The sequence below is a fragment of the Pituophis catenifer genome, unplaced genomic scaffold (genome assembly GCF_029215685.1).
Source record: "Pituophis catenifer annectens isolate HBS135680 unplaced genomic scaffold, rPitCat1.0.hap2 SCAF_2, whole genome shotgun sequence".
NCBI lineage: Eukaryota > Metazoa > Chordata > Lepidosauria > Squamata > Colubridae > Pituophis > Pituophis catenifer.
In genome coordinates this window covers 14,435,399-14,459,779 of record NW_027256882.1, presented here as the reverse complement: position 1 = coordinate 14,459,779, position 24,381 = coordinate 14,435,399, and the positions used below count along the sequence as shown (strand labels likewise).

At 42.7% G+C, this 24,381-nt stretch overlaps 1 protein-coding gene and 2 pseudogenes across 1 annotated transcript; all 3 read right to left on the bottom strand.

The window, feature by feature from the left end:
- LOC139311822 (zinc finger protein 721-like) overlaps positions 1 to 23,576 on the bottom strand; it is a 33,488-nt pseudogene extending 9,912 nt beyond the window's left edge.
- LOC139313440 (neurotrophin receptor-interacting factor homolog) lies at positions 1,669 to 6,516 on the bottom strand. Its single transcript, XM_070939051.1, has 5 exons — positions 5,736 to 6,516; positions 4,371 to 4,481; positions 2,769 to 2,895; positions 1,791 to 2,079; positions 1,669 to 1,681 (listed from the first exon to the last, which is right to left on the bottom strand). Exons 1-5 carry the CDS (start codon positions 6,090 to 6,092, stop codon positions 1,669 to 1,671), a joined length of 897 nt encoding a protein of 298 aa, XP_070795152.1. The 5' UTR covers positions 6,093 to 6,516.
- LOC139313439 (glomulin-like) lies at positions 6,899 to 13,267 on the bottom strand (annotated as a pseudogene).
- Positions 23,577 to 24,381: the final 805 nt, after the last annotated feature.

Genomic DNA, 24,381 nt, shown 5'->3' with positions numbered 1-24,381 from the left:
CATAATTTTATGAGATTTATGTTATCTTTTCCAAGCAAAGCTCTTTCCACACTCTGAATTTATATGGATTTTCCCCACTTTGGATTCCTGCATGAGTAACTGTATTGAAATTGTTGGAGCTTTCTCCACACTACATGCATTTATATGGTCTCTCTTCTGTGTGGGTCCTTTTATGAGAATTAAGTTGTCCTGTCCGAGCAAAGCTTTTTCCACACTCTGTACATTTATATGGCCTCTCCCCTGTATGGATTCTTTCATGAGTAATAAGATGACCTTTCTGAATAAATTGCTTTCCACACTCCATGCACTTATATGGTCTCTCTCCAGTATGGATCCTTTCATGATGAATAAGTTCTGTGCGCCAATGAAAGCTTTTTCCACACTCTAAGCATTTATATGGCCTCTCCCCTGTGTGGATTCTCGCATGAGAATTCAGTTGTCCTTTCTGAGCAAAGCTCTTTCCACATGTTATACACTGATATGGTTTCTCCCCTGTATGGATTCTTTCATGATGAGTAAGATGTCCTTTCTGAGTAAACTGCTTTCCACACTGCACACATTTATATGGTTTCTCCCCAGTGTGGATCCTCTTATGATGAATAAGTTCTGTATTACGAAGAAAGCTTTTCCCACACTCCACGCATTTATATGGTCTTTCCGCCATGTGGATCCTTAGGTGGAAAGTAAGGCGCCATTTGTCAATAAAGCTCTTTCCACACTCCATGCATTTATATGGTCTCTCTTGCATGTGGATCCTTTTGTGAGAATTAAGTGTTCCTTTCTGAGTGAAGCTTTTTCCACACTCCAAGCATTTATGCAGTCTATCCGCTGTGTGGATCCTTTGATGTCGAGTAAGGTCACTGTTCTCAAAAAAACTCTTTCCACATTCCAGGCATTTATATGGTCTCTTTCCTGTGTGGATCCTTTGATGGGAAGTAATATCACTACTCTCAGTGAATGTCTTTCCACACTCCTTGCAGCTATGTGTTTTTTCACCTGTGTGGGTCTTCTGATGACGAGCCAGATTACAGTTTGTACTGAAGCCCTTTCCACATTCTATGCATTTAAAAGGTTTCTGCCCCGTGTGAATCTTTTCATGACGATTAAGATGTCCTTTCCGGGTAAAGCTCTTTCCACACTCTAAGCATTTGTATGGTTTCTCACCTGCATGGATCCTTTTATGAATAGTAAAAGTACTAGAGTTATTATAGCTCTTTCCACACTCTATGCATTTATATTGATCCTCTCCAGTGTGCATTCTTTCATGATGAGTAAAGGTTCTGTAGTGATTAAAGCTTTTTCCACACTCTGTGCATTTATATGGTCTCTCCTCTCTGTGGATCCTTTGGTGGCGACTAAGGTCTCTGCTGTCGATAAAGCCCTTTCCACATTCTATGCATTTATATGGTCTCTCTCCTGTGTGGATCCTTTGGTGCCGAGTAAAATCTCTGTTCTCAATAAAGCTCTTTCCACATTCTGGGCATTTATATGGTCTTTCCCCTGTATGGATCCTTTTGTGATGAATAAACTGTGTGTTTCGAGAAAAACTTTTTCCACACTCCGTGCATTTATATGGTTTCTCCCCTGTGTGGATCCTCTGATGACGATTAAGTGTACTGTTGCTACTGAAGTTCTTTCCACACTTCATACAGAGCTTCATGTCTCTGCTCAGACCAAAACACTTCCCAAATTTTACCAATATATGTGGCTTGTGTTTTCTGTACTGTTTCTTAGGTAAAGAAAGAGAGAAAGAGCGATTGATGGATTTTGCATACTGTCTGTAGCCATACTGTTTTCCTTTGGTCTGGCTTCTGGCATATTCACCTAAATCAAATTCATTTTTCTCTCTTTTGCTATATTTGCCCTTTCTCTTCCCTTTCTGGTCTTGCTGGATCAGGAAGTCATGGATTTTAATAGGAAGATAAGTGGAAGACCTCTCCCCTTGATCTTCCGAGTGGCTGTTCTCTTGCGGTTTTGCACCCTGTTGATGGTCAAAAATCACTTCTTCTACTTGAAGGTTTGCTGTTTGCATTGGCATTAACCTCACCTGTTTCTCATTGTCATTCTCCAGCCCGTCACCTGATTGGGAAAAAGAAAATATAAGTTCCCATTAGACTTTAGTAAATAGATTCTTGGCTGAGGGGCTGCTATCCTTCTAGAATGAGGTAGCAGTGTCACCTCCTCAAAAGCCATTCTAACAATATTGGATTCCTACACATAAATCTTCAACAGAGACTCTTTAAAAAAGGATGAAGCTACAGCTACAGAGGACTCAGTATGGAGAACATTATCTAGACTTATTTTGTGAAGATTTAGGTCAGAATTACACAACATTATGTTTGTGAGTGACCTCTGAAGGGATTGGTATATCAGGAATACAATCCTTCTAATCTTGTTTGACATCTCTGTGGCTTTTCATACAATTGAAAATTCTGAACCACCTCCAAAGTCAGAAGTTGAAAATATTATTTTGCAGTGGTTCTCTTCCCAAGGGACAGTCCCGGAGCAGTGTTGAGGGGAAAGGGTGGTGGAGGAGTGATTGGGTCCAAGGCTGCTTGGTTGTGGTTTTCTTCAAAGTTTGACATCTCCTTCGTTAACATGGACATGAAGCTATGGTTGAGGTGATCATGGACATGAAGCTACTGGTTGAGGCAGCCAGTCAGCAGCTTAAGCAATCTTCCTTGTTTACCTCGAACCTTTACCTTGTTTACCTCCCACTTAAAACACCTTTCCCAATGAACAGGACCCAGAGCAAAGAGGGTCCTTACCCAGAGTGGCTGTATTCCTAGTAACCTCCAGCATGACTTCCCTGCACAAGGCCTTCTGGCCAGAATCCAGCAGTGCCCACTCCTCCTCTGTGAAGTCCACAGTCACCTCCTCAAAGGGATCAGAGTCCTAGAAAGAGAAAGAACACTATCCCTAGCAGACAATCCTCTCTGTGTTTCCTTTCTTACTACACAAAACACAAAACAGAGCTTTGCAAGAGATCAGTTGGACATTTTCTTACAGGACAGGTATGTCTGTAGGTCCCCATGGTCTATAGACCAACCACTTGAGGCTACTGCTGCAAAGGAGCAAAATATGGTTTTAATGCATTTAAGTTGTAGGATGACAACACCCCCTTTGAGGAGTTGCCAACAGCTGCAGAATGACTCTGCAAGGAGGTTTTGGGGAGTAGAATACCATGGGAGCACCTGCCTGGTTCAGCAAATTCCCTTTCAAAATAGGACGAAGCGACCAGGAACTTCTTTCTTGGCCTGTTTCAAAATTTTGGAAATAACCAGGGAAATCCCAAGTCGTTTGACCTGTAATCTTATTGTTACAGCCCTTTGGGGTTTACTTATTAGGTTTTACAGAGGAAATCTGCAAACCTTCAGGTGATTCATTTTTAAGTGCATAGGCTGGCATATTTCCAAAGCAGTTCTTTTCCAATTCCTAATTTTTAACTGGTTTTCACATTCAGTTGAAACCAGGGGTGAAATGCTCCCGGTTCGGACCGGATCGCCTGATCCGGTAGCGATGGAGGCAGGTGGTTCGGAGAACCGGTAGTAAAAATCCCTGCCCCACCCCCACCCCCACCAAATGCCCAGCTGAACCACACAATTATCAGAGGCTTTTTTTTTTTACTTTTAAAAGCATTTTTTCTACAACCTCTTCGGCCGAAAAAATGCTTTTAAAAGTAAAAAAAAAAAAGCCTCTGATGATCGCGCGGCTCAGCTGGGATCGTCAAAGGCTTTTAAAAGCATTTTTTCTACAACCTCTTCAGAGCGAAGAGGTTATAAAAAAATGCTTTCAAAAGGCTCTGAGGATCCCAGCTGAGTTGCCTGATCGTCAAAGGCTTTTTTTCTTTTAAATGCCTCTGTGGATCCAAGCTGAGTTGCCTGATCGTCAGAGGCATTTAAAAGAAAAAAAGCCTCTGCCGATCAGGCAACTCAACTGGGATCCTCAGAGCCTTTTGAAAGCATTTTTTTACAACCTCTTCACCAAAGAGGTTGTAGAAAAAAATGGTTTTAAAAGTAAAACAAAAAAATTGGCCACGCCCACCCAGTCACATTACCCACCACCACCACCAAGCCACGCCCACAGAACCGGTAGTAACAAATTTTAGATTTCACCACTGGTTGAAACATATTATGTATTAAGCTCTTTCAACACATCAATTACATTTCATAATACAAGCCTCTCATCCTGTGAACGATCCTTTGCTTACAGATTAAGAACAACCTGGAAAGTGACGGAGTGTGGCTCAGAGGACCATTCAGGGGGAAGACACCATGTTCAAATGCCCAGACTCAGCATTTGATTGTAAAGACAGCCCCAGAATGGAAGAAGCTGGAACTTTACTGCTTTCAGAAGAAACCTATACTTGCCTGGCAAGGTGGCCCAAGTTGGATCCTCCTGAAATGAAGCTGTTGAGAAGGATTGGGTTGATCTTTTTCCTGGAGCTCTGCTGAGATCTCTCTTGCGAACAGCTCCTGTGCCTGAAAAAGCAGCCTGGTTTATGATCCACTTTCATATGACTATTGCCATGTTAGGTTGCTTGGCTTACCTTTTTGACTTCCACTTGAATTTCCCCGACTCAAGTCAAAGTGAGAGAACTCAGGGATTCTGATTTGAAGGTGGCCACTATGTCGGGGTAAATGCCTGCCATTTTTGTGAAATGTTTCATTACCTTTTTATTTCCTCTTTTCGTTCTAATCAGGATTTGCTTCCTTATCTTCTCCCTTAGCTAGGCCTTTCTTCCCATATGGATTTACACATGCCAGCTCTATCCCTTCCTCTGGGAATATTTTCTGTTAAGATTTAGGGACCATTAGCACTTGAGAGAAATAGGATCGATCTCCCCTTTTTTGTTTAGCTTCGCTAGGACAGGGGGGAGACTTGAACTGCCAGCCTGGCAGTTCGTGGACATACCTTGGGATCAAGCTCAAGATTTATCGCAAGGTCACATTAACAAAATTTTGCAAGCCTGAAAGTATTTCTCCCCTCCTGTCCTTTCACTCCTCAGGTAATCCAAAGCATTTCCCCCCCACCCCCGTTTGTGGGAAGGCTCAAGATTTTACATGATGGTTGTGTATTCCGTGACACTTCCCCCTTCCAATGTCATTCCCACAGGTCATTACACCATCCCAACATGTATCTTTTACACCAGGAGTCTCCAAACTTGGCAAGTTTTAAGACTTGTGGACCAACTCGCAGAATCCCTGCCGCCAGCCATGCTAGCTGAGGAACGAGTTGAAGTCCACAAGTCTTAAACTTGCCAAGGTTGGGGACCCCTCTTCCAGACGTCTCTTCTCAGCGACTACTTTTAAAGAAGAGAAACAGAGGTGTGCATATCTTTCAAAGAAAGTTCAGAATATTGTGACGACACTGCAGAGTTTGACTAATATCACTTTAAACGGAAAAAGCGCCTCAATAAATTTCTCCATTAGGGGATGGAAGAGGGGCAGAGTGGAGAAGGGATTCCAGCCAACCCCCCCCCAAAAAAACTCTGACGCCTCTTTCATCCTTTGAGGATGGGTGGTGATGGGGTTGAAAAAGGCTTGAATTTCTCCTTCCTCCCATGGCATTATCATCAAGAGGAAAAAGAAGCATTTGCATCGAAAAAGAAATCACTTTTCAAAATATTAGGAGCTGCTGAAAACTTTGCTGCTTGCTGACTCTTCCTTCATATCTGCGATTTCTTACACTCTGCTAGTTAGATGCATCGGCCACCCACGGTTGACTTTTCTCACCTGCCGGCCCTTTGCCAGCTTTTCCGGGGCGGCTGCGGGGCCGAGGAGGCAGCCTTCGGCCAGGGCCACCGCCTGGGCGCAGCTCTCCGCCCCGCACTCCCTCAGCCAGCCCGCCAGCTCCGGGGGCAGCAGGGCCAGCAGCTGCTCCAGCACCACCAGGTCCAGCATCTCGGCTTTGCTGCTCCGCTCGGGCCGCAGCCACCCCCGGCACAGCCCGTACAGGCGGCTGCAAAGCGCCCGGGGCCCCTCCGCCTCCCGGGAGACGCAGCTGCGGAAGCGCCAGCGCTCAGTCTCGGGGCTGCGGGGACCCTCGGGGAGGCCGCTCCCCGCCTGAAGGGGAAACCCCCGAGCCTCCATTCCGTCTCCGGCTTCAGCGCAGCCCCAACGGGGGAAACTCCCTCCGAGGCCGCCGCCTTCGGTCACAGCTCCGCTTCCAAGCGAACAAAATCTTCTCCGGGTCCAGCAGAGGCGAAGAAGCCAAAGGGAATCCAAGGAGGGGAGAGCCGTCCCCGAAGCGCCGCTCGTTCCCGCATCAGCTCTGGCGACGGTCGGGGATCAGAAGCCGCAGCCGAGGCTTCTTTCCTTGCTTCGGCTCCCCCGAGTTCCTCTCAAGCCCTTCGTCTCGGTTCCCGGGAGGGGAGAAGGCGGGCGCCGCTTCCTCGGGGGCTTCTCCACATCAGCAAAGCAGTCGCAAGTAGCTCCCGTCACAAGTTCCCCACCCACCTCCCCGGTCCTCCCAGAGGTTGGGACACCGAGTCTCCTTTCCCAGAGAGGCAAAGCGCCGTACGGGACCGCGCTTCCTGCCTTTGGCGAGAGAGCCTCCCACTGCCAAAGGTGCTTTTTTTCCCCAAGAGGCAGCCGGACTGGTTTTGCTTTGAGCGACTTGACAAATTGAGTGCTGAAATAAAAAAAATGACTAGGGGTCCGCAAGGAATATAAATCCTTCCATTCCCCACCATCCAATCAGAGCTGAAGAAGCTTCTTGGATGAGAAGCGAAACGTCTTCAAAAGACAAGAAAAAAAGAAAAGAAAAAAAAGAAAAGAAAAAGTAAAGTCCAGTTGCCTCTTTGAAAAAGCCCCTTTGGTACAACCATGACCTGGATGATTGAGAATCTCCATATTTTTACTGAAATAAAGGTTTTATTACTATTCCAGTAGTTTCTTCAGTGGCAGCCTTTGTTTTCAATGTTTCTGCCCTTGCCAGAACACTTTCCATTAAATCAAATGGGAGAAGTGCAGAGTGAAGAGCTTGAAGCTCCATATCCTTTGTAATTCCTGACATCTTTGCTTCAGCTATCGATTGAAGTCTTTTTAGAACTGCGAGGCTGATCTTTTATTTTCTTCCTTCCTTTTTATTTCTGCTTCTGTGAGTGTGCTCCTGACATGTTAAGTCCATTGTGCAAGGGCTTCAAGAAATTTCTCTTTCTTGTAAAGTTCTGTCCATACACAAGACTTATTGTCATCTTCATTATCCTTAATAAGGAAATATCTCAGCAAATTCAGTGAGGCTATTATCCTGAGTGCTGGAGAAGATCTGTTTCAGCACCTTCAGGAAGTAAGACAGGGGTGGGTTCTACTTACCTTTACTACTGGTTTGCAGTGGGGCCGCGCACGCGCACAAGCATTTTGATGACGTCGGGCCAGTGGGCGGAGCCTCCTGCCAGTTTTACTACCGGTTCTATAGAACCGGTGCAAATCAGGGGCAACCCACCACTGAAGTAAGAGCACCATGTCCAACAGATACACAAGCAAGAGTCCAGTAAAAAAAAAAAACATGTCTTTTTTAAGGACAAATCAATTTGATTTTTAATATTCTGAATAATGTCCTTCCATGTCGGAATGGTTGCTTGTCTTCAATAAACATTTAAATAATATGTATTTTCCCTCTTCATCAAACTTACCTATAGAGAGCTGCAAAACTTTCAAGCTCTTCTTTCTCAGAGATTCAAAGGGGCATTGGGTCATAACTTTGACCAAACCCTGAAGTATTGTAATAAAGCCTTCAAACTCCAAATATCAAGAAAAAGGCAATTATTTTCCAATCTCAGGAGACAGTTCCCCAAAAGAGGAAGTCCTTTCGATAAAGCTTCTGTCCTTACATGTTACAGAGCTGTAATATGTACCATACTGCAATGCAAAATATATAATGGGTTGGAAACTACTGGGAGGCAGTCAATACCAAAGCAGTCCTGAACAAATACTATAGTATATAAAATAGAATGCTAAAGCATCTGTACATTGTTCCTTGTCCATTTTCGATAAGTCTTCATTATCCCAGTTTTCACTTTTACATATTGACTGAAAACACACTTGTAGAAATAATTCTCTACTATAGGCTAAAATTCTGTCAGCTGCAAAATCCTAGCAGTTCCTCCTTTAGATCATTGCAATTGCCACCTAGCATGATTTCCATGTGTTGAACAATTTCAAGGACAAATGAACCGACGAACTGTCTTAGAGCATTGAGGCACTGGCAAAGCCCATGTTGGTTTAACACATGAGAAATTGTATCAGGTGATAATCCTCATTCTGCAGTTTTCACATTTGATTTAATGGAGTGTTCTTGCGAGGGTAGAACTCATTGAAAACAAAGGCTGCAACTGAAGAAACCAACGGAGTCAAATAAAATCTTTATTTCAATATTCCACTTGTCAAGTTGTTCAAAGAAAAACCAGAAAATCCAATTGCCTCTTTAAAAAGCACCTTTGGGACAATCATGACCTGGATGACTGAGAAGGAGATACTCCCACCAAAGCCTCTCCTTTCCTCTGCATAGCAGGGAATTGATGTCAAGTTTTCTGAGCATGCTCCATTCCATTGTGACACTAGAAAACTGCCCAAGTGGACGGCATTCTTTGATGAGCCGAGCTTGATTTTCTTGCAGATATCTCATTAGCAAAACTTGGTAACATCATCAGTACTAGTAAGAAATAGACTTACCTGTCAGTGTGGTCAGAGAGGTCTTGGAGGTTTTTTGGTTGAGCTGTTAATCTGTTTAGCAGTTCCTTGATTCAGCTATTATTTACTTCTTGGTTGTTGGTCTGACGTTAATTTTGGAGTAAATCTATGCTTATCTGGGAGCTGACTGGGGGGGTGAGGTGTTTTGGTCTTTTCGTTCCATTTTTGCCTTGTTGATTGTCATATTACTGCAAGATAAGCCCCTGAAAGGCAGGCATAAGGAGAGTACTTGTGCATTTGCTCTTTATGCTTAGTAAGGATGCAAAGAGATGCATAACAAAGGTAAGGAAGAACTGCTTGTTTTAACTAATCATGCAATGAAGCAGCTTAACCCTAAAAGAAGTTAAACCCACTAATAGGCAGGGAACCTTGCAAAATGGAAGGATTATGATAGAATGTTGAGGCTTTTTAGCTCAGAAGGTAAACATGAGGTGGAAGAGAATATACCTTCTTTGGTATGAAAGCAATGCCAGTTCTCTGTTTCTCGTGTTTTGAATAGTAACATAAGTGGTGTGATCTACTTACCAAAATTGTCCAATTTCAGCTGTCTCAATTGGGACAGAGAAAACAAAAAGGAAAGAATAACATAAAATTAAAAGTACAATTATAAAATTTAATTAATTTAATTATAAAATTAAAGATTAAAAATTCCATAGCAGTTGTAAGTAGTTATATTTTGTGTCTGTTGTCGAGCAGATTTTAAAGAATAGAAGCAGCACTGAGTGCCTGGCTAACATAAAGGAATGTGTTGCATAAGGCAACATCAAAGTACAAGAGGTACCAATAATAATAATAATCATGGCAAGTAAGTTGTAAATTGTGAATCATAGATCATAGAATTTTATTGGCCAACTGTGATTGGACACGCAAGGAATTTGTCTTGGTGCATATGCTCTCAGTGTACATAAAAGAAAAGATATGTTCATCAAGAATTCTAAGGTACGACACTTAATGATAATCATAGGGTACAAATAAGCAATCAGGAAACAATCTCAATATAAATTGTAAAGATACAAGCAACGAAGTTACAGTAATACAGTCATAAGTGGAAGGAGATGGGTGGTGGGAATAATGAGATGATTAATAGTAGTGCAGATTTAGTAAATAGTTTGACAGTGTTGAGGGAATTATTTGTTTAGCAGAGTGATGGTGTTTGGGAAGAAACTGTTCTTGTGTCTAGTTGTTCTGGTGTGCAGTGCTCTGTAGCGTCGTTTTGAGGGTAGGAGTTGAAACAGTTTATGTCCAGGATGTGAAGGGTCTGTAAATATTTTCACAGCCCTCTTTTTGATTCGTGCAGTATACAGGTCCTCAATGGAAGGCAGGTTGGTAGCCAGTTTTTTCTGCAGTTCTAATTATCCTCTGAAGTCTGTGTCTGCCTTATTGGGTTGCAGAACCAATCCAGTTATAGAGGTGCAGATGACAGACTCAATAATTCCTCTGTACAACTGTATCAGCAGCTCCTTGGGCAGTTTGAGCTTTCTGAGTTGGCGCAGAAAGAACATTTTTTTTTTTAATTTGATTTATATGCCGCCCTTCTCCGGAGACTCAGGGCGGCTTACAGTGCGTTAAGCAATAGCCTTCATCCTTTTGTATATTTATACAAAGTCAGCTTATTGCCCCCACAAACTGGGTCCTCATTTAACCTACCTTAGAAAGGATGGAAGGCTGAGTCAACCTTGAGCCTTGGAGAGATTCGAACCAGCAGTAAATTGCAGGCAGCTGTGTTAATAACAGGGTGCTTTAAACCACTGTAGTACCAAGGCTCTTTGTTGTTCTTTTTGGATGATGTTTTTGATGTTAGCTGTCCATTTTAGATCTTGTGATATGGTAGAACCTAGAAATTTGAAGGTCTCTACTGTTGATACTGTGTTGTCTAGTATTGTGAGAGGTGGAAGTTTCTCCTAAAGTCTACCACCATTTCTACAGTTTTGTGTGTGTTCAGTTCCAGATTGTTCCAGTCGCACCACGAGACTAGTTGTTCAACCTCCCATCTGTATGCGGATTCATCATTGTCTCAAATGAGACTAATCACTGTTGTGTCATCTGCGAACATAACTTGGGGATATGCATGTCGGCTGTGACCCCAAACACGTGTAGGTGGGCTATGTTGGGTTTCCTCCTATATATTAGCTCGTAGGGAGTTGTGTTTATTACGCTAGACCACAACCTGTTAAGTGTGTATTTGCAATAGAGAAGGGCTTCTGACCAGGATTGCCCTAGTCCCACATCTTCCAAGGCGCACCTCATCAGTTTGTAATGTGCTGTTTTTTCGTTCTACTACTCCATTCTGGAAGGCGAAGAATGGTGAGGATGTATAATGCAGTACCCCATGTTCCCTTAACCACTTTGAGAAGTCCCTTGATAGGAACTCAGAACCTCGGTCAGTCATTATTTGTTTTATTTTTGTGTTGTGTTGAACCTCTACTCTTTTGTAAAATTCCCTGAATTTTTGATACACCTCATTCTTATGGTTGATGGTGTATACGAAGCCGTAGCGGCTGTAGTCATCTACGATAGTTAGGAAGAATCTTTTTTTTGTATTTGATAGAAGGTTTTAGGGGCCCCACTAGGTCCATATATATTAATTGAAAAATAGAGTTGGTTGTGCGTACTGACTTCTTTGGTCTCGGTTTTGTTTTTAGTTTGGAACATTTACAGATTGAGCACTCGAGATAGTTTTCACAATTCTTTACTCTTAAACCATCAGTACATTTTGTCATCTTTTCTACAACAGGAAAACTAATGTGGCCTAGCTTCCTGTGTAGGAGGTGTGCAGTTGTCATGTTTGGGTCTACCTAACGAGAGTTTGTTGTCATCAATGGGCTCGTAGTTATGTTCACTGCCCCTTGCCTCTTGGTGGCTGTCCCCCTCTACTTCATCATTGTTCTCTCTATCATCTTCGGAAGACGTCTGTTCCTGCTCTGCCCCTGAGTTAGTGTTTATGCTTAAATGATTAATGTTGCCTGCTTTGAAGTATGGCAGGCCATCGCTAATTATAACCTCTCCTATGTCCTTTCCATTCTTGACCAGGTGTGCCTGTCCTGCCTTGAAAATGACTTCGATGTCTGTGTCCTTGCTTAGCCGTATGGTATGTTGTATGGGATCTCTGGCACGAATAAGATCCCCTCTATTTCTCCAATCTCTGGTATGTTTATGTTTCCCTTCCCCGCCACTCTGACGTTGTTTTGGTTCGCTACTTTAATCATGAAGTTTTCCTCTGTGAATGAGGAGAGTAAGTTGGCATTGTGGTTGGTGTGGTTGGTTGCACCTGAGTCTAACAGCCAAATGTTCTCTTTCTTTATTTGTTTGTTGTCGTGCCCCCATCCTCCAAGCCCATAGAGTGACCCTGAGTGACTATCCCGGGAGCTACCTCTGTGATCTCTTCTGCTGTTGGGGTTGGGAGAGTCCCTGCGCTTGAATCCGCGTTCTGGGGAATGTCTCTGTCTGTACCCTGGTCTGTCCCTGCGCTGGTGGTTTTGAATACTTCCGCAAGTAGGATTTAGAAAAGAAAATCCCTAGGCTCACCTGACTTTGGGAGGAAATTCTACATTTTTACAACAGTGGCCTCCAATCTTTCTGGGTCAGTGGGCTGGCGGAGGTGGCGGGGGGGAGAGGGGATGGTTTTGCGTTTTCAACTATCACAAATGCAGCTTCATAAGTGCATACACACCCTCACCCACTTCTGTGGCTCAGTTCCAAATGGGCTGCGGCCTGGCAGTGGGCCGCAGCCTGGGGGCTGCAAACTCCTGCTTTACAAAACAGGACACAGCCACCAGGAATTTCTTCTACAGTGTTTTCCCTCTAGGAAGGAGTACCATGATCCAGGCTCTGGGAGGGCGCGGGAAGTTTTGGCGGGAATGGCTTGCAGCTGCTCTGCTGAGGCGTAGAATCTCTGAGGGAGAGGAGCCTCCCCCTTCGAGCCCCCCCTGAAACCGGGAAAGCATCAGAGACTTTTTTTTTTAACTTTTAAAAGCATTTTTTCTGCCAAAGAAGTTGTAGAAAAAATTGGGGGGGGGGGGGTACAGCGCAGGGATTTTTGCTACCGGTTCTCCGAACCACCCACTGCCATCGCTACCGATCCCAACCGGGAGCATTTCACCCCTGGCCTGAAGGATTCCTGTGATGACACTCACTGAAGGTAACCTTTTTTCTAGAGCTGACCTTTACCTGCTTTACTTTGTTTTCCATTTCTTGTCCTGTCCACATCTAATTTTTTTACCTTTACACCTTTTCGCTTTGATTGTTTGTGGCTGGTTGATTTCTGAAGAGTTGAAAAAAAACATAACAATACATGTGCTGGGTTTCTCCTCCAGCTGTGTTTAAATGTCAGATTTAGTAGTGCCAGCCAAAATGACGGATTCAGATAAGGGGAGAAAAGTCTCATGGAAGGGAATGCCAAGAGGATTACAGGTTTAAAAAAGTGTTATTAATAAAATGCCAAGACTTGTAACTTCAAGCAATTTCTTCCCTGCCATCCCTAAGGAAGCTTCAGTGGTAATTTGTCATGGCACTACTCACAAAGGGGTTTCTTTATGGGGCAGATCAGATACCCTGTTTCCCCCAAAATAAGACATCCCCTGATAATACGCCCAATCGGGCATTTGAGCGCATGACAATAAGGCCAAGCGCTTATTTCAGAGTTCAAAAAAATATTTGCCCCCCTCTTCAGAAAAAGTAAACAAAAAGGTTTTAGCTAAATCTTTGGAGGAAACGAAAAAAACTAGACACTAGATAGAGAACACAGAGAAAACCTCATATTATTGCAATCTGGTAGCCTTGATAACCTCCCGGAAGGGAGGCATAAATTATGATGGTCATGATAGGGTGCTTGAGTTCACTGTGTGTTGACCCTTAGCGAGGAAGCAAAGAGATGCACCACAAAGGAAAGAAAAGAGCAAAAACTGCTTGTCTAACCAATCCTCAACCAGGGAAGCATCCTCACCATAAACCCACTAATAGGCAGGGGAACATTGTAGGTGGAAGGATTATAATAGAACGCTGAAGCTTTTTAGCTGAGAAGGTAAACAAAAGATGGGAGATAATACAACTTCTTGGGCATGAAAGCAACGCCAGTTCTTCATTTCCCATGTTCTGAATAGTAAATGGTGCAATCTGCTTACCAAAACTGCCCAATTCTAGTTATGTTAATAAATTGGGATAGAGAAAACAAAAAGAAAAAATAACAACAGACAAAACTAAAAGTGCCGGAAGAAAATAGAACAGGAAAAAAGATATAAAGATATAGTAGCTTCAAATATTTTCCACAGCAGTTGTAAGTAGTTATATGTTGTGTCTGCTGTGGAGGTTTTAAAGAATAGGAGCAGCATTGAGTGGCAGGCTACCATGTTTTATAATAACATCTAAAAGACAATTCAATTTGGTAATTTAATTTCTTGTGCAGAGACCAGATGAATCTCTGTTGCCTGCAGCCAAGAAATAGTAAGAATTGCTTATCAGGACTTTAGTAAAGATTTCAAAGTATGAATGTCACATGTCCACTACAACCTATGAGCTAATCTGCTGCATACAGTGTTATACAGGTAGTCCTTGACTTAAAAACAGTTCACTTAGTGATCATGTGAAGTTAAAACAGCAGCAAAAAATGACTATGACCAATTTTCATAGATATGACTATTGTGGCATATTGGAATCATGCAACTTTCTGACAAGCCAAGTCAATGGGGAAGCCAGATTCACTTAACAATGGTGCTACTAATTTAACAGTTGCAGTGATTTGCTTAATAAATTTGGTAGGAAGTCATAAAATGGAGCAAAACTCAATTAACAAATTTCTCATTTAGCAACAGAAATTTTGGGCTCAATTCTGGTCAAGGACTAACTATATATCAAGGCCCAGACAACATTCGTTACAGTATGACTGCTGTTGTTTGGCTATTTGCCTTGTGCAAGTCTGCACCTTAACATCTCCAAATACTTCATAATTCTCTGAATTAAAACAAGTGCAGCAGAAACACTACTTATATATTTGGGCAATTAATAGCCTCAGAAATAGACTGGAACATAGGAATATTCCTGCATAGTAACAAAATCAAATGCAATAATGTGTTTTACTCACCAATCAATATATATACAGCACAGAAAAAAGACATCCATTCTATCCTGGTTCAAAATCACATTTGGAGTAGCTAGAAGTTCTGCTTTATTAGTGAGATTTCAGGAAAGAAAGAAAAATTACTCATAAGGAATAAATACCCCCCCCCCCAACAAAATCAGTTAATGGAGTCAACTCTTGGTATTTCAAAGGGAAGGACAGATAGTTTTCAACTGACATCCACAATTGAGCCCAAATTTCTGTTGCTAAGTAAGACAACTAATTGATGCCCCAGTTTGGAACCTTTTATGCAACAATCATTCACCAAATCACTATGGTTCTCAAGTATGGTTGTTCAGTTAACAACCATATGTATGGTTGTTCAGTTAACAACCATATGTATGGTTGTTCAGTGAATCTGCCTTTGCCATTAACTGGTTGGTGGAAGTTTACAAATGGAGATCACATGACCCTGGATGCTGCAACCATCATAAATACATGCCAGTTGCCAAGTGCCTGAATTTTGATCACGTGATCATGGGGATGTTGCAATGGTCATTAAGCATGAAAATTGATCTAAATCACATTTTTCATTTCATTTTTTCACTATAACTTTGAAATTTCATCCAAAGCAGCTTATGGCTCTTTGGGGTATCATTAACAAAGACTTTAAAACTTAGATTTACAACAAATGCAGCCAAAATTTGGATGTATTTATTGTTAAACTTTACTCTATGTAACTGCATGCCAAAAAAAACCCTGTCCTCCTTGTTTTTTAGTTATATCAATAAAACCATTGGATTAGGTTATTTCATTTCTAGAGCTGAGGCCAAATGAATCTCTGTTGCCTGCAGCTAAGAAATAGTAACAATTCCTTATCAGGAGTTTGGAAAGATTTAAAACTATGAATGCCACCAATCCAATATACTCTTATTAGCTAAACTGCTGCATACAGTGTTATATGTCAAGGTCCAGGCAACATTCTTTAAAATATGAGTGTGCCAGTCCTGTTTGGCTATTTGCCCAATGCAGGTTTGCATTTTAACATCTCCAATTACTTTGTAATTCTCTGGATTAAAAGAAGTTTAGAGGAAACACCACTTGCATTTTTCAGCAATCAGAAAATAGAGTGGAGCATTGGAACATTCCTCCATAATGAAATCAAATGTTATAATGTGATTTACTCACCAATCCATACAGAGCACAGAAAAAAGATCATTCCTTATTATGGTTCAAAATCACATTTAGAGTAGCTAGAAGCTGTGGTTTATAAGTGGCTAAACACTGAGTTTTAAAGGCTTCAGATTTCAGGAGGAACCTAATTTGCTCATGGGATACAAATACCACCCTCCACCAAGAAGATCAATTAATGAAATCAGGTTTTTTTGATATTTCAAAGTGAAGGATAGTAGTACAGGTAGTTCTCAACCTATACCCACAATTGAGCCCATTTCCATTACTAAGTAAGGCAATTAAGTCACTCGTTATGCAGTTTGCAACCTTTTATGCCACAATCGTTCATCAAATCACTGCAGTTCTCAAGTATGGTTGTTAAGTGAAACTGCCTTCCCACATTGACTGTGCTTGTTGTAAATTTCCAAATGGAAATCACATGACCCTGGATGCCACAAGAATCATAAATGAAGATACTCGACTTATGACAATGGAGTCCAAAATCTGTTAAATGAGATATTTGTTAAGTGAGTTTTGCCCCATTTTACCTTTCTTGCCACCGTTAAGTGAATCAATAGAGTTAGCAAGTTAGTAAGCTGGTGGTTAACTGAATCTGGCTTCCCCATTGACTTTGTCAGAAGGTTGCAAAAGGTGAACACATGACCTTGGGACACAACAACAGTCATAAATATGAAACAGTTGCCATGCATCTGAATTTTGATCATATGATCATGGAAATTTTGCAATGGTCATAAGTGTGTCCCTTTTATTTCATTTTTTCATTGTAACTTTGAATGGTCATTAAATGAACAGTTGTAAGTTGAGGACTAGCTGTATATGGTCTCTCCATAACATGGATTCTTTTATGAGAAATAAGTTGGCCTTTCTGACTAAACCTATTTCCACACTCCAGGCATTTATGCCAGTTTATGCCATGTGGATCCTTTGATGGATAGTAAGGGCTCTGTTCTCAATCTCTTTCCACACTCCCTTCGGGTATGCTTTTTCTCCTGTGTGGATCCTCTCATGGCGATTAAGAGAACTTTTGAAACTGAAGTTCTTTCCACATTCTGTGCATGTATAGGGCCTCTCCCCTGTGTGAGTTATTTTATGGGAATTAAGATGTGCTTTCTGAGTAAAGCTCTTTCCACACTCTGGGCATTGATATGGTCTCTCCCCTGTGTGGATCCTTTGGTGACGAGTAAGAACTTTGTTGTCAAAAAAGCTCTTTCCACACTCTGGGCATTGATATGGTCTCTCCCCTGTGTGGATCCTTTGATGGATAGTAAGGGCTGCCTTCTCAAAGTATCTCTTTCCACATTCCTGGCAACTAAGTTTTTTCTCTCCTCTGTGGATCCTGTCATGACGATTAAGACTACCCCTAAAATGGAAGCTTTTTCCACATATTGTGCATTTATATGGTTTCTCCCCTGTGTGAATCCTTTCATGAGAATTAAGTTTTCCCATTAAAGCAAAGTCTTTTCCACATTCCATACAACTATATGGCTTCTCAGCTATGTGGACCCTTTGATGGCCATTAAGACCAGTCTTGCTAAAGAAGCTCTTTCCACATTCTGTGCATTTATATGGTTTCTCTCCTTTGTGGATTCTTTCATGAGTAAGATTTTCTTTCTGCTTTTCATACTCAATGCAGTTATACAGCTCCCCTGTGTGAACTTTTATATGAAAATTAAGTTTTCCTTTCTCAATAAAGCTCTTTCCACACTCTGGGCATTGATATGGTCTCTCCCCTGTGTGGATCCTTTGATGGATAGCAAGGGTTCTTTTCTCAAAGAATCTCCTTGCACAAATTCTGCAGCTATACTTTTTCTCCCCTGTGTGGATCCTCTCATGGCGATTAAGAGAACTTTTGGAACGGAAGCTCTTTGCACACTGCATACAATTGTAGGGCCTCTCCCCTGTGTGGACTCTTTTGTGAGAATTGAGATGTCCTATCTGACTAAAGCTCTTTCCACACACCAGGCACTGATAGGGTTTATCCCCTGTGTGGATCCTTTGATGACGAGTAAGAACTTTGTTGTCAAAAAACCTCTTTCCACACTCCAGGCATTTATACGGTCTCTCCCCTGTGTGGATCCTTTGATGGATGGTAAGGGCTCTGTTCTCAAAGAATCTCTTTCCACACTTGTTGCACCTATATTTTTTCTCCCTTCTGTGGATCCTCTCATGACGGGTAAGACTAGGCCTGAAATGGAAGCTCTTTCCACACTCTGTGCATTTATATGGTTTCTCTCCTGTGTGAATCCTTTCATGAGCATTAAGTTTTCCTATTAAAGCAAAGTCCTTTCCACATTCCACACAGCTATATGATTTCTCAGTTATGTGGATCCTTTGATGGCCATTAAGGCTAGCATTGCTACAGAAGCTCTTTCCACACTCTGTGCATTTATATAGTTTCTCTTCTGTGTGCATCCTTTTATGAGAATTAAGTTTTCCTATTAAAGCAAAGCCCTTTCCACATTCCTCGCAACTATATGGTTTCTCAGTTATGTGGATCCTTTGATGGCCATTAAGGCTAGCATTACTACCAAAGCTTTTTCCACATTTTGTGCATATTTTAGTTTCTCTACTCAAACTGGAATCCTCCCCCAAGTTTACAATACTTTGTGGTTTGTGTTTGCTATAAAGGTTCTTAGGTAAAGTAAGAGAAAAGAAATGATGAGATGTGGAGGACTTTTCAAGTCCACCTTCTGAGTGGCTTCTCTCTTGTCTTTTTGGATTTGCTTGATGGTCAAATGTCACTTCTCCTTCATAGTTTGCTGTTGGCAGCGACATTAACCACTCCTGCTTCTCCTTCTCCATTGTATCACCTGCTTGGAAAGAAGCAAATAGAAATTTCTATAGGAATTTAAAACTGTGAGGAGAGGGCAAGATAACTGAGGTGAGGAAAACCAACACCCTCATTTTGCTGTAGGGGATTTCGCCAAAACCGGCAGGTGGATGTCAGGCTTGGACTGCCAAAATTTTTTCTTGAAGAAAGATTGAACTGGAGATTGCCCATTGTACTTTATACTGCCAATTTTTGTAAGCTGACAGCAAAACTTGTCAATTCCTGCAGACACTTGTTATCTGTATATATACCTCCGTACAGTCACTCATGCTCTCATTATTTCTCGGTTGGATTACTGCAATGCCCTCTACATGGGGCTGCCCTTGGGGTGCACCCGGAGGCTCCAGCTAGTCCAGAATGTGGCCGCGTGGGTAGTTACGGGAGCTTCCCATTACTCCCGTGTAACACCTCTCCTGTGCGAGCTGCACTGGCTGCCGGTGGCTCTTCGGATCCGCTTCAAGGTGCTGGTACTCACCTATAAAGCTCTTCATGGCATGGGCCTGGGGTACTTGCAGGACCACCTCCTACTGGCCTCCCACCGACCAGTGCGCTCACATAGGGCTGCCTTCCTCTGAGTGCTGTCAGCCAGATGATGTCGGCTGGCGACCCCCAGGATGAGGGCATTCTCTGTGGCCGCACCAACCCTCTGGAATGGGTTACCCACCGGGCTCCAGATGGCCCCTGACCTCCGCACTTTCCGCGCCGAGCTGAAGACATAGCTTTTTCAGCAAATTCCCTGATCTGTTGCGAGACTTTTTAATCGTTTGGGGATTTTTAAATTGATTAATTTTAGTATTGCATTGTTGTATTGTTTTTATCTTGTGAGCTGCCCCGAGTCCTACGGGAGAAGGGCAGCATATAAATTTTGAAAAATAAAAATAAAATAAATAAATCAGCTAAAGGTTGTAGATTCCATCAGGCTGAACCGTAAATGCCACCTTTTCAGTTGGTGGGTGGCATTCCCTTCAGTTCGTTTTAGAAAGAACATCATGGTTTCCCATCTTTCTTAAAGCTTTATTTTTTGTAATCTGTTGAAATATACAGGCGAGAGATTATTTTATAGTTGTTTTTGGAAAGCTTTAAAATACTTTTTGAAAAAGATTTAAAGTCTATGATGTTAATTAGAAAGAACATCTTGTACTAGAAAATCTATCTTGTTTACTTATCAATTGTAAAGCAAAATCTTGAAGTTGATTACTAGAGCACAGGAAGGCTACTTTAAAGCAAATGTTTACTTTATGGACCTTTGAATTTTTTTAACCTTTTATCTCTTTACTAGAATCAGAAGTTAATAACTAAAACTAACAAATCTGTCTGGAGATAACTGATAGGGCTTCACTGGAATTGTAAATGCAAGTGATTGATACTGTTTTAAATTGAAATGTAAGATATTTATTGGAGCTATTTCAGAGAAATTGCAAGTGGACTTGAAGGATGATAAGAATTTGGAGTGAAAAGAATATAGAAAAAAATTATGGGATTTAATGATAGTTGGGAAGAAGTAGTTATATAGGAGTTGGTAACATTTGGTAAGTTTTTAATCCCTTTTTTTGCAAAGTTTAATTGTTAAAAGAGGAATGAGCAAAAGGAGACTAAGTGCAAATGCGGAATATATTATTAAGTATTTATGTTATTAGGTATTTTTGTTAATTTTTACTGGATCTTTGCTGAATATTAAGGAGATCTGAAGATTTAGAGATGAGTTCATAGAATATTGGTGACATGGAATGAAAAGATGTTTTGGTTGAGTTTTGATATATAAGTTGTTAATATTGAACATACTTGTTGGAGATGGAGAAATTTCTTTCATATACATACAAACTTAGGTATGGGGGTGTTTCTGCATTTTCTAAATATTTTCTCTTTTCTTTCTTATTTATTTTGCATTAAATTGATCTATGTGTTTTATCTATTTAAGATAGTCCTTAATAAAATTATGTGAAAGAACCAGCTATTAAGGAGGGGTCTTCTCGGAAAAACATACTCCATCTGTATTCCAGGTATAGCATCAGCTATGAATTCAACTTGGGGGTCTTGGATGCAAATTGTAGGCTAGGAAATTCTGATGATATCCAAAGGATTTTTCAGCTGGGAACCACATTAAGACTTTGCTGTTGACTGGACAATTTGAGGTGTTTCCCAAAACTACAGTAAGCTTTTCTAACAAGGCCTTAAGATCAGTGGTGAAATCTGAACCGGTTTATTACTGGTTTGCTGGGTGCACATGCATGCTGGGTGCGCGCATGTGAGGTGTGCACACAGTTGCGCACAGTACATGCCAAAAGGAGGCATGGGGTAAGTGGAACAGTGGGAGGGAGGAGTGATCAGCTGTGGCACGCAATCTTTTTTTTTTTTTACTTTTAAAAGAATGTTAAAGACGATCACGTGGCTCAGAGGATTGTCTGAGCCTTTTTTTTACCTTTTAAAAGCATTTTTTGAAAGAAGCGGCAGCGGCAAGCAGGTGACCAGGCGATTGGGTGGGCATGGGCAGGGGGCTCAGGGATTTTTGCTACCAGTTCTCCGAACCACTACCCACCATTGCTACCGGATCGACTGATCCGGTCCGAACCCAGAACATTTCACCCCTGCTTAAGATGTATCACCTTAAGCAACTTGACTGCAAGTATCTTTTTTGTTTATCCCCCCACTGGAAAAAAACTACCTTCCCTAATGAATGGAACCCAGAAAAAGGGGGGACTTACCTAGGGCAATAATATTCCTAAAAGCCTCCAATGTGACTTCTGCACACAAGGCTCTCTGGCCAGAATCCAGCAGTGCCCACTCCTCTTCTGTGAAGTCCACAGTGACCTCCTCAAAGGGATCAGAGCCCTAGAATGAGAATGCTGTATAGGAGACAGTCCCAGAAAAGACATTTTCCCTCTTATTACACAAAACAGACCTTTACAAGAAACCAAATAGGCATTTGCTTGTAGGACAAATGTACCTCTGGATGTCCACATGTGACTGTGGGATTTGTGACCGTGAAGCCGCCAGTCTCCCTTGCCCTAATAGATGGTGTTCTGAAGTTCATAAAACATGATTGCATCCAAATTGCTGAATGGCAAAACAACACCCTTTGGGTTGCTTCCTGCTGATTTGGAATTACTCAGCAAGTGGGGTTTGGGGACTAGAATCCAGAGGCTCACTTGACTTGGGGAGGAAATTCTACATTCTTTATAAAACAGGACACAGCGACTGGGAATTTCTTCCATGGCCTATTTCAAAAGGGCCTGGAAATCTAAAGGCACTTGAAGACCAGTCTTACTGATGCAGCCATTTAGTGTTGACCTGAGGGCTTTTTCATGGGAAATCTGTCCTTAAGATACAATATTTCTGAAGCAGTTATGCTATTACAATAATTTTAATTCACTGGGGTTTTTTAACTGGTTTCTCCACTCTTCTGTGAAGTATTACAAAATATTGAACAAATACATTGCCTAACACAAGCCTCTCAGGCTCTAAGTTGTCTCATTTGGGTCTCCAAAATGATCTTGAGTTGATGAATAAGGCTTGGGGGGGGGGGGAGAGACACTGTTCAATTATACATAGACTCAGCATTTGGCTATACTGCAGAAGAGCTCAGGAAGGGAGCTTGAACTCTGCTGCTGTCAGAAGAAATCTAGTTACCTGCTGAAATGGCCCAAGTTGGGACCTCCTAAAAGGCAGTCCTTGAAAAGGATTACATCGATTTCCTCTTTCCTGGAGCTCTGCTGAGATCTCTCCTGTGAACAGCTCCTGCATCTGAAAGAGAAGCCTGGTTTTATGATTCACGCTTATAGGACTGTACTCATGTTAGTTTGCTTGACTTACCTTTGCAATTCCCCAACTTAAGTCAAAGTGAGAACTCAGGGATTCTGATTTGAAAGCTACTTTTGAGTGAATATCTGTCATTTCTGTGAAATGTTTTATTGCCTATCTTTATTTCCTCTTATCATTTCTGATCAGTTGTTTCTTTACTTGTCTCCTTCTCTTGATAGCTTTGGACTTTCCTCCTTTGTGGATGTATTTATACCTGTTCTATCTCTTCCAGCAGGAGTCTTTTTCTTTATATTTAATAATATTTAGCTCTTTAGGGAGACCCTGCAACGTAATTCAGGGACAGACCTTGGAATGAACATCAAGATGGTTTATGATAAGATTTTCTATATCATAAAGGAGAATGAATAGTCTGAAGAATGTCAGCTGATATGGAACAAATGATTCAGTTCATTCATGCATTAAGGGAAAGAAGGGCAGGGTGGAGAAGGGGTTGAATGTCTCTTTCATTCTAGGGAATTAATTCCAAAAGGAAAAATAAGCATTTGCATCGAGAAAAAAAGTATTAGGAGCTTCAGAAAATCTTGCACGATGTTTTCTTTATGTCTTGTGATTTCATAGACACTGCTAGATGTTTTATTAACCCCACCCCCAAGGGACGCCCAGGATGAAACTCCCTCACCTGCCGCCCCTTTGCCAGCTTTTCCGGGGCGGCTGCGGGGCCGAGGAGGCAGCCTTCGGCCAGGGCCACCGCCTGGGCGCAGCTCTCCGCCCCGCACTCCCTCAGCCAGCCCGCCAGCTCCGGGGGCAGCAGGGCCAGCAGCTGCTCCAGCACCACCAGGTCCAGCATCTCGGCTTTGCTGCTCCGCTCGGGCCGCAGCCACTCCCGGCACAGCCCGTGCAGGCGGCTGCAAAGCGCCCGGGGCCCCTCGGCCTCCCGGGAGCCGCAGCTGCGGAAGCGCCAGCGCTCAGCCTCGGGGCTGCGGGGACCCTCGGGGAGGCCGCTCCAGCCGCCGCTTCCCGCCTGAAGGGGAGACCCCCGAGCCTCCATTCGGTTCAGCGCAGCCCCTACGGGGGAAATTCTCTCCAAGGCCGCCGCCTTCGGTCACGGCGGACCCTCCCCCACCCACTTCCCCCGCCCCTTTCCCGGTTTCCCGGAGGTGGGAGAGAAGAGGAGTCTCCGCTCCCTCAGGGCTTTTGCGCCTCAGCAAGAGCAACTGAAAATCCTTCCCGCCAAAATTTCACGCGCCGTCCTGGCCTCCTAGAGGCTGGACCTCCCAGAGGTAGAGTTCTCCTTCCTAGAGTGGGAAAAGTCTACAGGCGACCGTTGTTTCCTCCTCTGGATGAGCGCGCTCTTCCCCGCCCACAGCGCAAGCGAAGGCCTTGGCTATCTGTACCGCAGGTAATGCTTTCAAGAGTCTTCTGCGCACGCTCTGTTCCGTTGTGACGTCGAAGACCGTTCGAACGCCTGCGCCGGCGGAGTGGTTGCCCTTAGGGCAGTGTTTCTCAACCTTGGTAGCTTGAAGATGGGTGGACTTCAACTCCCAGAATCCCCCAGCCAGCGCTGCTGGCTGGGGGATTCTGGGAGTTGAAGTCCACCCATCTTCAAGCTTCCAAGGTTGAGAAACACTGCCTTAGGGGGATGAAGAAGGGGCGCGATGGTGAAAAGGGCGAAGAGGTTGAGGATGATGGGTACCCGGGGGGAGAGGGGAGCTGAAATAAACAAAGGTTTATTTCAATGGTACCTTGGGATAAAAAGTGTTTTCCTCTTTCTATGTCCTGGGGATGTCTCTTTTCCAGAAACTCTCGGAAATGTGAATGTTCTCCTGGGACATGGGGTTAAAGCAGGGGTGAAA

Excerpts from the sequence above, each read along its gene's own strand:
- LOC139313440 (XM_070939051.1), bottom strand. The coding sequence starts at position 6,092 with ATGGAGGCTCGGGGGTTTCCCCTTCAGGCGGGGAGCGGCCTCCCCGAG. Across the intron at positions 4,482-5,735 it reads AGCTGGCAAAGGGCCGGCAG|GCACAGGAGCTGTTCGCAAG; the intron begins GTGAGAAAAGTC and ends CTGCTTTTTCAG. Across the intron at positions 2,896-4,370 it reads AACTTGGGCCACCTTGCCAG|GACTCTGATCCCTTTGAGGA; the intron begins GCAAGTATAGGT and ends TTCTCTTTCTAG.